At 38.2% G+C, this 14173-nt stretch overlaps 1 protein-coding gene across 3 annotated transcripts in view; it reads left to right on the top strand.

The window, feature by feature from the left end:
* Positions 1 to 13756, top strand: part of ANXA2 (annexin A2) — a 29833-nt gene extending 16077 nt beyond the window's left edge. For all 3 annotated transcript variants that reach the window (XM_042804161.1, XM_042804162.1, XM_042804163.1), the window contains exons 4-13: positions 725 to 819; positions 4022 to 4135; positions 7127 to 7217; positions 8587 to 8666; positions 8998 to 9057; positions 9707 to 9800; positions 10544 to 10639; positions 11598 to 11656; positions 12322 to 12444; positions 13373 to 13756. In XM_042804161.1, coding sequence (XP_042660095.1) covers positions 725 to 819; positions 4022 to 4135; positions 7127 to 7217; positions 8587 to 8666; positions 8998 to 9057; positions 9707 to 9800; positions 10544 to 10639; positions 11598 to 11656; positions 12322 to 12444; positions 13373 to 13432 — 872 coding nt within the window. In that variant the 3' untranslated portion in view covers positions 13433 to 13756. The remainder of the gene's footprint in view (positions 1 to 724; positions 820 to 4021; positions 4136 to 7126; positions 7218 to 8586; positions 8667 to 8997; positions 9058 to 9706; positions 9801 to 10543; positions 10640 to 11597; positions 11657 to 12321; positions 12445 to 13372) is intronic.
* The last annotated feature ends 417 nt before the right edge of the window (positions 13757 to 14173 follow it).

Genomic DNA, 14173 nt, shown 5'->3' with positions numbered 1-14173 from the left:
GGATTTGGAAAACTTCACTTAAAACTAAACCTTTGCTGATACGTAGTTCACTTACTTAAAAGGTAAGTTAGGAGTTTGAGCATCCATGCCCCCTAGGCATGCTAGTCAGAATTCAGCATGGATCTTCAAGTAATGGTTTCAAAAAAAATAGTGCATACATAGTTCTTCAGTGTCAAAAAGCCCTTCTGTCTTCTGAGCCTCTGAGCTGCTGAGAGAATGAAATACACGCTTTTATTTTCCCGTTTTTGTGTTTGGAGTGATAAGTAAGTGACTCTGGGTTAAATAGAAACTCTGACTGCATTATTAAGAAGCCTTAATTGAAAACACTCTACCGAAATGACAGGGCAGGCTTTAGTAAGTACAGTTTCATGTCAGTTTTAAAGCCTGTGTTCTTGAGCAACTTTTTGCAGAATGCTGAATGACTGAAGACAAGTACACAGACACACAAGTGAAGCAGAAAACAGAAGCAGCAAAGCTGGTCACAAACTAGACTTTCTTGAGGTACATGCCTTTGTACACAAAGATCTGCATGGCATCAAAAATTTGGGCTTTAATTGGTTGCCCTTTCTCCAAGGCTGGGACAGGACGTATACTAACTAATGAGAGCTGTAGAACTCTGCTCCAGACAGCACAAATGCTGTGTTTTGAGTGTTGGAGAACATACTAATACAAAGAGAACAGTAAGAAGAAAGCTTCTTTAACTCTTTGTCTTGTGTCTTTGTAGGTGTGGATGAGGTCACCATCATCAACATCCTGACAAACCGCAGCAATGAGCAGAGGCAGGACATTGCTTTCGCCTATCAGAGGAGAACCAAAAAGGTAGCAAAATATGATGAAGTATCAAGTATTGAATATTTTTCTTGTGGACAGTTAAATTTTTCAGGGCTTGCATGCTTCACAGTTAACTGGGGGTAAACTGGAGAGTACTACTTGGATTGTCTTTTCTCTAAAATTAAAGATGCATCTCCTTTGTCCATGCTGTCACAGTTTAGGACTGGTGGGACTTCCAAATTCGTTGATTATGCACAACTGGGACTGAAATCTGTTGGAGATGGTGGTTTCCTAGCACCTCCAGAAATCACGATGGGTGACATATCAGCCAGCCGGCCAGCCACAGGATTTCCTGGTGAAATATGCTAAGCAGTAGTGAAAAGCCATTAATATTAAATGTTTCAGTTTGAAGAAAAAGATGAAGGGGAGATGCTTTAGGGGATTGATTTATGTTTTTTCCTGTTGTAGTTAAGACATCTCAGCATAAGTAAAGCGTTCCATTTCTGTTCACAGAGCTAGCTTAAATGAGAAAAGACTGCAGTCAGTTTCAGGTGTGCTATGAATGCTGCACATGTGGAAGAAAGTGGTATAATGAGTCGAACTATCACTAGATATCCTGTCAGAAGTACCTTAAGTACTGATCTCTTGATGGAGAGAAATCTGCAAAACGTGTGCAGAATTCTGCATAATAAGTCTTGCTATCTGGAGGGCAAGAGCAGTTCTCTTGACTTTTGAAGTTCTGACAGTCTTGCCATGATTGAAGTTTCATGCCCACAAAAAACGGGGAAGTTGTATAACGTTAGGATTGTGATGAATGTATCTCTTTCAGGTTTGCCAGACCCCAAACGGTAGTCCTCCAATAGCAGCCCAGAATGTTCATCTGAACCCAAATGTAAATCTAGAACTAAATTTTGGGAATTCACCAACTTTTATGCATGGCTGGATGAGGCACATGCAAAAGCATGCACAAGTTGGACGCGTGCCTGTCTACACCTGTCTGCACTCTGGTGGTCCTGCCCTGTGGGCACTGGGAGAGTTGTACATACAAGTGGACTCTAGTAATGAAGTGTGTCACTTAAAGCTTTGTTAAATGTTTTGCATGACCACAGAAATGCACAGTCAAGAAAATTTGCAACTTTTTTCATCTGTTTCTCTCTTTCACCTTTTTGCTTGCTGCAACCCAAGAGCAAACTGAATGTATCAAGTTTAACAAGCACTAAAGAATAAAACAATCTGTAGAAACAATGGAAGTTTGCAGTAGAAATCACTCAGTGAAATAAACAAGTGAATGGCAAGAGAGGAGGAAGTGGGATTTAAGAAGGCATGTAGGTATATCTTCTAGGGACAGTATCTCATGGTTCTCTTTTGCAACAGATCATGCAGATTTCTTTGGCAATGTGTTGTGTTTTACTAGGCTGCTCATATTGTGTGGTGCAGGATTTCTCAATAGATCATTATCATTTTAAAAAGTCACAGATCTACCTCTATTTTCATTCCTTTGAGCTGAGCTGTGTCTAATGGAACCTATCAGTAATCTTGAGGAATGGTGTTTGATCTATGTATTCTTTCCCCATCACCAGCATTAATGGAGCTACCAGTGAATACTAGGTGTTCTGCATGTGTGCCTTCGTGTGTGTCTAGTCCGTGCTAACTGCTGCCAATAATCTCCAACTTTGAAATGAACTGCTAATATCCAGCTCATTTGCAACACTTAGTAAACTGTTTCTCTTTGCTATTTATAAATGAATGATATCTGCCAGTTATCTACTTCCCATTTGTCTCTTTGAGTGTTCCTAGCCATGGCAAAGAATGGCTGAGTGGAGACCCGGCTTTCCTGGCAGGGGGAGAAGACCTTGTTTCTCCAGAAGCCTGCCAATATGAGGGCAGGTGCCTGGTTCAGTTTGAGGTGCTTTATTGCGGTTATTTTGGTAAAACCTACTGTAGTGATTTGTATTTCCTTCCACCTTCACATCAAATTGCTAAGATGGCACAAACTTCACTCAGCTAATTGAAATTCATGGCACTGTCCTAAAATTTATTATAGAGCTATGCGATATATTTGCTGTTTCAGCTGATGTCTGAAGAAGCTCTTTTCACACAAATAAGTGACAGAACATTGTATCCAAAATTGAGTTATTGTACTAAAGTGTTTCTTAAACTAAACCAGCTAGATGCCTGAAATCCCCATTCACTGTCTTGGTCGATCCATGCAGTAGGTGCATACAGTATGAGCATATATTAGTGCCTGGATTAAATGGGTGACTCCTGAAATGAACTACGTGCCTTGGCTCTTTATCTCTCTGGTATAAACTTCTCTGCAGTTTTGCCAAGGTTGGTTTCTCTACCCTATTATGCCCTACCCCTCAAGCTCACAAATTGTTAGTATAAAAACCGGCAATTGAAATGCAGAAATTCTCTTCTGAATGCTACAGATTTAACTTCAGTTCAGGGAATACACTGATCTGCATGAACCCAAGACTTGATCCCAGGGATTTTGACTTTGTAACTACACTGCAGTGAAACTGATAATTAGATTATTCAGATTGCATCTGAAACCCATAAAAGAGGACATGCCTCTGACTTTATTTGCTACAGATTTGCATGCAGCCTGTGAAGTGACCATACCTGACTGTTTCTTTCTTTAGGACTGACTGACAATTAACAATAGAAACTTTGGCTACGCTCTTCTGATAGTTTCCTTGAAGACAGGGATAATTTTTCTGTGCTCAGGGACAACTTTTTCTCTTCAGCTAGCTGTTTGAGAACTGGGCCTATGCAGTGGAATAACTGTGCAGTCAATTTTCCGATGTCTCAGCTAGTAAAGGGCTGGGATAATAGGAAAAACACAAATAATACAGTGCTACAGGGAAAACTATGGGAACACGATGGAGAAGCACTGACCGCAGGGAGTCACCCTCAGATCCATCTGTGCTTATTAGCTCCAACAAAGTGTCAGTGTTTCAAGACTGGAGCGGGGCTGCTCAGATGTGTCTGTACCATGTTTCCCAGCACTCTGTCAGCCACCAGTGGATTTCTTCTTATTTTCAAAGGATGAGAAAAAATTCCTTTGCCCTAATTTCTTTCTTAGGCTTTCACAAAAGAAAAAGCTCTTTATGTTCTGTTTCCTTGTCAGTTGTGTTAGAAACACTGTTGCGGGCTTGGAGACTTAAAGCACTACAGGCTAAACTCTCTAGAGATCAGAAGTGAGCTTTAATTTTTTTTCTCTTCCATCATCCCTCCTTTTTTACAGGAACTTTCTGCAGCACTCAAGTCTGCTCTATCAGGTCATTTGGAGGCAGTGATCTTGGGCTTGCTGAAGACACCAGCACAATATGATGCCTCTGAATTGAAAGCTGCCATGAAGGTAAATGAGCTTTGAAATTTAAGTATGTTAGTCTGATGTCACTGTCTCAAGAATGACAATGGATTTCATATCCAAGGCCACAGTTTTCAAACATGTCCACTGATCATTATTTTTTTAATACTACAGTTTAAGTATCTGGCTGCAAGGCATCCAAAATGAGAGCAATTCTGGAACGATGTGGGGTTTAAACTATTAATTAAATCATCCCTTTAAGGAAAAAAATAAATTTTATCAGGTCAGGAGTAACTGATAGGCTGCTCTAGCTGGTTGTTGCTTTGCTGACTGCTCTTAAAAACAATATACAGGTTCACAGTACAAAAAAACGTTAAGAAAGCAGCTGTTAGCTGGAGCTATTAAATCCTCTGCTAGCATTTATAGGCTTAAACAGTAGTTTCCACTTACTGGGTCATATCACTGAACTTGAAAGAACAACCTGTACCAGGCCTGCCTCTGTATAGAACACAAGGAGGAGGAGGAGGAGAATGGGGCATCAAAAGCAGTCTTTGGAGAAACAGCGCAGCAGCGAGTCACTATGTTCAGTCCCCTACAATCTCAGGCAAACGTGGAATAGATTGCTAGTTTAGAAACATCTGCTCTGCAGGCCACTGAAACAAGATTTTGAGAGATGCTCATGCCAGTGCATTCACCTTTCTAAGCAAACGAAGCATCGGGAATATGTATTTATAATCATCACTTAAATTCTGAATGTTCTTGATCAGGTTAATTTTTTTTTTAAATAATTAAAAAACAAGTATTAAAGTATGTCTGTTAAAATTCAGAACAAGACAAAAAAACCCAATTAATTAATTTCTCCAGACTGTGAAAAAGGAGTTAAAAAACAAACGAGCAAACAAAACCACCCCTCCACCCTCCCTCCCACCCAAACAAAAATTTCAACCCCCTAAACACAGAAAAATAGCCTTGTATGGAGATAGTAACTCTTTAATTATGGGCCAAATCTTTTCTTTGAGTAATCAGATGCTGCCCTCTTCTGGTTTAAGTAGAGGCTATCCGTAATTTATTGTGAATCAGATTAGTTTGCTTTGTTGTTGTGGGGTTTTTTTCAATGTCTTATATCTGATATGTTAAATTTAGGATGACCATAAACTTACATAGCATTTATGCTGTATTTACAGTCTAAAGACCAAGCTGTTACCTCAGAGTAGCCACAAATGTAAAACATTCCATTCTCTCTATAAATCAGCTATTCCCAGCTCCCAAGCACTTAGTCTAATGTTCTAAAATTCTCTGAGCTTAAGTTTGACTTGATACATAGTAAGCTATGACATGGGAAACAAAGTTGGGTAAAGCAAAGTTATCACTAAGGAGTTAATTATTTTTCTGGTACACATTCTTACAAAATACTTTAAAAATGCTTAGAAAATCTTAAATTTTGTTAGCCTTCATTTCTTCCTCAGATACCTAATAGAATCACTCTGTGGAAAGCTTTCTTAATTCTCTTACCTGTGAGCCATATTTATAAAATTGGTTGCGATTAGTGCGCTTTTTTAATTCCCCCCCCCCTTCCTTCAGTAAAGACACTTTTTCCAAGAGGTTAGTTTTCCACATAATTACTTCAATTTTCCACATGCGAAAGACTGCAGCATGAGAAGTTTTCCCAATATGTTACCCAGCACACTCCTCTTGGAGTCCTGTGGAAACCAGGCCCATTTTCACCACATACAAAGTGGCATTCTGTTACAGATAACAAACAGCATACTAAGAAGGAGGCATGAGAGTGTTTTTTCTGTCTGCTGGTGGTGCTGGAAGGTGAGGGTAATGAGATTAGCATGAACAGGGTTCACTGGTAGGTAAGAAAGAAAACAGAATGAAAAAATCACCAGTGGAATCTATTTTTTAAAGTTTCTTTTCAAAATATTGAGGCATCTGGCTGCCAAATGGCTTTACCAACTAGTAACCCAGACATCCTTAATGGTCACTGAAGAGAGAAGCACCTTCAGCTCATCCAAGTTCGTTTTCTGTTCTGAGCCTGTCCTTCAGAGTTTCCTGTCTTTTCTCCAGGAGCAAGAATATTGCAGTGTTGTTAGCATTCTTTTTTTTTTTTTTCAGTTTGACTGTTTACGTAAATTAATTGAACAAGGTTTAGAGCACATTGGTCAAGCCACATTATTTTGTAGTATCTGAGTTCCTATAAGGCTTATTTTATATCTGATACATTTTGCTATGGTTTTTAATTTTTTTAAATAAAACTAAAATTAAGAAGCAGTAATGCAGTTTAGTTCAATGTATTGATTCTTCATTGACCTTAAACACAAAAGTGACTTTGAAATATTATATAAGACCTCTCAATTTATTCAACTTGCTCAAAAAAATATAAAATCTGAGTATTTATCATACCAAATACATTTTTATTTCTTAATATAGTTAATAGTAATATTGTGCTTCACAATGCACAAATACAGATGAAACATGCCAAATACTGACAATTCAAGACAGGCTATTTATTAGCTAGAATTTCAGAACATGCTTAAAGCTTTGCTGACTTGGAGACAAGGCCAAGGCTAATAATGATGGTGTCATCCATGACTTTTCATTTATAGTAAAGGAGTGGTATGGAGGGAGGTGGGAAAGAAAAGCAAGGAAGAACAAGTTGATTGCTGCCCATTTGCATGCTAAGAATCAGATTTTCTTCCTGTGCTCTCAATGGACAGAAAACAATCACACACAGCCTATGATAAGTTGATCTCATCCGGTTACACTGGTGGGGAGGCCACTGAGCGTTACATACACTCACAGCGAACACACGTTGCCCAGAGGTAATATCCACAGGATCTCAAAGCTACTGCAGTAGTATTTGGCAACTAAAAATGCTCCATCTGCGATTTCTCAGGCACAGTTAGCAAAAAATCATCTCTGAATGGTTGTGAAACTGCTAGAGTGGGAGAAAGGAGATGTCTTTAAAATATTTTTAAACCACTCAAACATTCCTGTTAATTTCTAGCACCTAAATGAATCATATATGTGTTGCAGGGTCTGGGAACAGATGAAGACACACTCATTGAAATCATCTGCTCACGAACAAATCAGGAGCTTAGTGAAATTAACAGAGTCTACAGGGAAAGTAAGTTTACTTTGAAAATCTAGTGTACTGTGTTTTTACACTAAGTTACTTGGATAAATTCCCCTCAGTAGGAATTTGATTATTAGAGTCACTGACACAATACCTGCTTTGATTCTGTGGTAGTTGGACGTAAGATACTGTTTTGTACCAGTGGCCTGGATATTTGTGTGTGTTTATGTAGTTTCATCTTGTTGCTTGGTAGCAAACAAATTGGAGAACATTTACTACTCATAAATTGTGTCTCAATTAGGTTTTTTGTAAGCTGCATTTGTTCTATGCATAGTGACAGAATTAATGATGTTAGATTTATGGATTCTAGGACAGGTTATGTAACAAGTAGGTGAATCTGAAATCTGATGAAGCACGCTTGTGAGATTCTTTGTTAGACCTGCCAGAAAATATATGAAATAAAACCTCGTAAAAGTGTATACTCTGTTATCCAGCTTTTTTAAAGCATGTTATCTGATTGAAGCTATAATTCTTAGTTGACTATAAGTAGATATAAGAGTGATCTAAGATCCACCCTCAAAAAAGATCACTTTTCCTTTAATATTCCTTATATTTTTATATTGGCTGTTCTGGTTCAGTTTATCACAATTCAGTAGTGCAGCTGTCCAATGCCTGTTTGTTTCCTTGAGCTTCAGAGTTGAGCTTCACCACAAATAGAATGAAATGTAAAAAACTGGTGTGTGCTAATGCTTAATAATTATCAAGCAATTCTGGTAAGGTGCTGGCTAAATCAAAAAGGACAAGCAAAGCCAATGTAGTCTTAATGTCCAGTATTGAAAAAAAAAGTATGTATCAGCAAAGAGAATGTTGCTGCAGTAGATTAGGTTGCTGTTAAAGAAAGAGAGAATGTGCTTTTGTAGCAATATATATAGAGTGTGACCACTTGGAAAGCAGTGAAAATGGTTAGACACCGGACCAGAATCACACACAGCATTCCTTTGATTTATTATAACAGCTTCTGTCTTTTGCCCTAAACTTGCAGTTGCAGTTGTCCAGTCAAATCCATGGATGGAAAAGGCCTAAATACTATGTTTACCAAACAAGCAAATATTCATTGGTAGCTAAGAATGATCTAACAGGATATTGAACTTAAACCAATATTCTCTTCCTTTTAATATTCTCAAGCTTTCCTGTTATCTTTCCATGACAGACTTTGCGTGCATGGGAACTCTCATGACTAGCTGTAATAGTGCTGGTTTTATTATATACAAGCATGCATTTATTTTCATCATCTTCCACCTGTGACTTAGATTGTAGCTGTTTCTTTTTGTGCATAAAACACTGTAATTAGCAAATGTCCTTCTTGTATAGGAGTATGTGTAGGACACAATTTACTTGAAAAGAATTTTTTGTTTTCTAGTGTACAAGACAGAACTGGAAAAGGACATTATATCAGACACATCTGGTGACTTCCGCAAGCTAATGGTTGCCCTGGCTAAGGTAAGTCTCTTCATGTTTTTCCTCTTTTCCTAATCTGGCTGTCCTTTGGTAACTGACTGATGGCTGCCAGTAAAACAGCTGGATTTCCAATTCACTTTTATATTTACTTGTATTTTCACTGTCTTGTGGGGGAAAAACAATATTAAAATGTTGAAGGGCAAAGTATTTTGACACAAATGCAGCATTCATAACAGCAGCTTCATAATAGGAATGGAGCATACCGTTATTTATCAAATTCAGAATTAAAAAATCCAAGAGAAAAGAATATGCATGTATCAAACTGATTACTGTATATTAAACCTCTTCTAAATACTGTTATTCTTGTTTGAAGGGCAAAAGGTGTGAAGATACCTCTGTGATTGATTATGAGCTGATTGACCAAGATGCTAGGGTAAGTGCTAGTAATGACCATTAAATGTCCTAAGTTGGTCAAGCTTTTGGGGATATTGAAGGTACAAATACAATGGGAGTGAGAAGCATTTATGAAAGTAGGGGTATACATTTCAGATTGTCTTGCACAGTAATCTTTGCATGCTGTCAGGGTATGTGTCACTTGCAATCCTGATACCTTCCATTGCCAGTTTTCATGGACTACTTACCCACCCACACCTATACAGAGGCTCCCTGGTATTTCCCTTAGGTATATTGAAAAAGAGAGCCTTTAACAAAAGGAAGCACGTACATTCCAAAGACTTGTTGCAACCAAGTAAATGTGGAAGATTGAGAGAAGCATCATTGAACTTAGTGGCTGCTAATGCTTGTTTATTACATCTGTATCTGTCAAGAGCAGTTCTGATGAGGTAAACAGAGCTAAATACAGAGTAAAACGTGTAGATAGAGGTAAATACAAAGTAACTAATCTTAGTTTCAGACTAGATCCATAGATCTTGTCCTGGTGGTCTGCCCAACCATGTTTCCTTTCGTGTTCTCCCACTGACACAGTTCCAGTAGTACTTCTTTTCCAGTAAGGAAAATATATTTACAATGGCTTCTTGTGTAACTCCTGATATTCACGATTTTGCCTTTCATTCTAACCCCAGGACCTCTATGATGCTGGTGTGAAGAGAAAGGGAACTGATGTCCCCAAGTGGATCAACATCATGACTGAAAGAAGTGTCCCCCACCTGCAGAAAGGTAGGTACTATTCAAAAGATAGTTTGTTTTGTTTTGTTTTTTTTTTTCCTATAAGAGAAAGTTACACCAAAGTGGTAACTATTTCATCCTAGATATGATTGAAATAAATGTGAAAAGTGTTCATAAAACATAGGAGATCTCGTAAATCTTAATTCATCTCCAAGCTGTTAATTTTTTTTTTTTTTCCAAAAATTTAGTTATTTCTGTGGATGTGATAATCTCATGGTTTGAATGTGTGTAGAGCTCTTTTTTAGAGGTGTGACAAGGCTTGATTACATGTCTGAGAACAAAATTGTTACAACTCTAGAAAACATGGCTGCAGGAGAATTCAAAAAGTCCTTTAGCTTTTCCTTCTGTCCTAGGGTAGCTTAGCTATATCATGTGTTTAAATCTGACAGTGAAGACTCAAAAGCAGCTCTGATATTGCTGTAAGAAATACATGGGAAAGCCATTTGAAGACTTTTCAGGGCTTAAATCACTGTAGTTTCAGAAAATACTAGTACAGGATTGAGATGGTATTTTACCAGATTATGTAGGTGTTCAAGGAAAACAAAAAGGCCATAGCATGGGAACTTTACTGTTAGCTAACAAACTTAGGCTGTACTTAAGATAAAGTTCTCAGGACTTGGATAGGTATTTTTAAATCATGGGTCTCTGCATTGCTGTCTCTATGGTTTTGATTTGGGTGGTTACTTTTACCAGTTCTTGATCTGGTTTTGTTTTCACCTCTTTTCTTGTGATAGTGTTTGACAGGTACAAGAGCTACAGCCCATACGATATGTTGGAGAGCATCAAGAAGGAGGTTAAGGGAGATTTGGAGAATGCCTTCCTTAATCTTGGTGAGTTCCACTGAAGTAAAGGTTGTCTTTAAATAGGATCATTTCAGTGCTTTTGCAGTGTATCGTCATAAGGATAGGGCCCAGCTTCCTCTGTGTTGCTGGACGAGAAAGAAGCTGGACTTGCTGGTATTATTTGATCCACTAGTGTATTTTAGTGTATTGAGAAGTAGCATATTTTTGCCGTCTGCAAAATATATACCTTGCTTTCCAGATGAAAATAACAATGCGTGTGTGTTGTGATCTGTTGTTAGTTCCACTTTTGTTTGATACAGAGGCTTAATGTTTATGTCCCCGAATAAACAAAAAGGTTGGAAATACAGCTGAACACATTAAGTACTCGATATAGGCACAGGCTGGAGACAGAACTGTGTTGTGAGAGATGATGGGCAATGAAGGATGCTAAAGGCTAATAAAAGATCTGATTGGTGCTGAGTTCTCTGAAATGGGGAGGCAAGGTGTAAGACTGGTACCGTGGCATGAGATGAAGATGACAAGGATGTCACCAAGTTTAAGAGGATATTCTTTAAGAGGAAAATCCATTTCAGACTAAGGGTGAACTGAGAGCTCTGTAATGCAAATGGAGAATAAACAGAGGTCTGCCTTGAAAGGGAGACTTCTCACAGATTAGCATACAATGAGTGTTTTCAGAAAAGAGTTTGCTTATAGAAATAGAAGAATGAATCAAGTTGTGTGTGAAGGAGGGCTTTTGAAATGATACTAGTGGTGGAGGGAAGTACTTTCAGATTGTAAACATTTTGTGGTTCAATCACAAGCTTAGCCAAACAACTTCTAAGTAACAACCAGTTAAAAATAATTTCTCTGTGTCCACTTTTGGAGAAACTTATGCTGAAAACCTTCTTTTGACTACTTACCATGCCTTTAAAAATGGCTCCAAGCTTCTGTGTTCTGCTATTCCATGTATGGGCAGGATGTTTTAACTATTCTTACCTCTCTTCAGTCCAGTGCATTCAGAACAAGCAGCTGTATTTTGCGGACAGACTGTATGATTCCATGAAGGTAGGGAGGACCATTCTTTTTTTCTACTGCTTTTTTTTCTTGCCATTGTTTAATCAAATTTTGATTCCTTAGTCACTTTTATTCATATATTGTGTGACTGGCATGTGAATAAACTCACAATTACTTAGTATTGTTTAAAAAGCATTGTTTAACAGTTACAAGCCTAGACCATCTATTCAGATGCATCTGTTATAGGGAAATATAGGGAAGAGTCTCATAATAGCGACCTGTATTTGATCAGTCGATTATAAATAGCAAAGTTAGACACATCTTTTGCAGGTAACCAAGAGCTGATAGAAGAAAAAGCTGTTTATTGAAGTGCCAAAATAAGATACTAAATTTGCCTCAAAACATTTCCTCAAGAAAAGGGGTAAAAGAGAAATGCCTGATGACAGGCATTAGGCAATACCAGGAAGACCTCGTGGTGAACCAGAACTGCTGCTTACAATCTAAGTAGCTAGATTTCTAACTGGAAGTTGGTCAAACACTGCTGATGAAAAACGTATATTCATGCTCAGCTTCCTGGGTCATTACTTTAGTTAGATTTAATTCATTGTATCTTTTATTGCTGCATCTCAGTTGCCTGTAGTTTGCTGGTTTACCATTAGGTATGGTGGCTTTCTACATGTTTCAGCTGTTAGTTTTAAATATGTATCTGCTTGTAGGGCAAGGGAACCCGTGACAAGGTTCTGATCAGGATTATGGTCTCGCGCTGTGAGGTTGACATGCTTAAAATTAAAAGCGAATTCAAGAGGAAATATGGAAAATCTCTCTATTATTTCATCCAGGTAAGTTTTTCAGCTTTCTTTTTATATCAGTTGTATGGACCTTTGCAGGAGTCTTCATTTGATTAATTGTACCATTCATGGGAGGAGCTTTAGAGGCTGCAGTGAGAATTATACGTTATTATCCATGCACTATTGAAAAACCCACCTGTAACTTTACAGTCTACAGCTGGTACAACTCCTGGCAGCCACTTGATGGTATATGTAGGCTTTGTGCAATCAGCTGATGTGTTATGAAGGAAAATTCTGTTCACCTGTTCCTATCCTCAGACCAAAAGAAAAGAAAAACCAGAATTGTTCTGTGGTTGCTAAGTGAAAATAGAGCATCTAAATTGCTTCTCCCTTTCATTTCAGTGCCCAAGGTGTAGGCTTTTTAGCTATAGTGTTTTTTGTCCATTTCTGTGATTGGACAGGAGCTATAGGTGCTAGATTTTCTTTATTTTGAGGCATAGGTAAAGAACTTGTGCATTTGTTTAAAAACTAGTTTTCTACCCACCCTCACAACAGCATATGATACATTATTCCTTGTGTAGATTAAGTTGAGTCAAAATCTTAAACCAGAATCTTTTCCTGAAGATGTCAGTTTTAGACTATAAGCAAATTTTCAAAATAGTGAACCTGATGTATGATATTTGCAGTGACTAGCGAGAAGGAACAGAGTCGAGTCCTCCAGCTTTCCTTTATTGTGCTATTCTTTTTCATACCAAATTTCCTCTCCCTTCTTGGCCTTGCATTTGTATTGCAAGAATGAGAAATAATTTCAATTAACACGTAAGTAAAACTCAGTCTAGATAGTCTCCTCCAGGTTGACAAGGCTTCAGCTGCAAAACGTAGTCTGTCCCCAGATATTTTGTAATATAATGCATATACTTCCATATTTTGTGACTGTTTCCTCACATGTATTTTGTATTTTTTTTCCCTTGCTTTACAGCAAGACACAAAAGGGGATTACCAGAGGGCACTGCTGAACCTGTGTGGTGGAGAGGACTGAAAACTGTGATGGAAGAAATCCAAATCCAGAGACATGCCTTTTTTGCTCTTCATGTTACTGTAATCCTAGAAAAAAATTGTCTTGCCTAGCTAATCTTGATTTGCCTTGATATCTGCAAGACCACTGCTGTAGTATGCATTCTGGTGCTGTATGCACTTCTCTCAGCCGCAGTGCTCTGCTTGGCTCTGCTAAAGGTCCTAACAGCGTATAGCCAGAGAAACTAACCTTCCAAAGATAAACGAGCTTACAAGTGCCTGTGAAAGACTCTGCCTCTCTGTGCAATGTTTCTAATAAAACATAAATAAAACTGAAGTTTTACTTTAAGAAGACGGGTCTCTTTCAGACCTTTAATTTGAAAACTGTGTGAACAATTGATCTGTATTTAAGCCTCTGCTGTCCATTTTCTGTGTTGTTTTTTTCCTCCCAAGGTCTACTACATGTGACTGAAACATTATCTTCATCTCAAAGCCCTTCATCTGTTTAATGAATACATTTCTCAGCAGATGCAAAACCATTCTCTTCATTATTTTTTTCTGTTTTCCCCCCAGCTAAGTGACACTAAAACCTGAGCTCTGCCATCCTCTGCCTGTGTACAAGGCACAAACACTTTTGAATCCCTCTTCAAGATTTAAAACAGGCTGTCTGTAACATAAGCGTTTCCTTGGGAAGACCCGGCGCTAGGGCATGCTGCGTAGATCTGTCAGACCGAGCCGGGAAGCAGGGAGGAACGAAGTGGGTGCT

This window comes from Tyto alba, unplaced genomic scaffold (genome assembly GCF_018691265.1).
Source record: "Tyto alba isolate M040663 unplaced genomic scaffold, T.alba_DEE_v4.0 Super-Scaffold_41, whole genome shotgun sequence".
Taxonomy (NCBI): Eukaryota; Metazoa; Chordata; class Aves; order Strigiformes; family Tytonidae; genus Tyto; species Tyto alba.
Note: the sequence above shows the minus strand (reverse complement) of the source record. Positions and strands in the feature narration are given on the sequence as shown.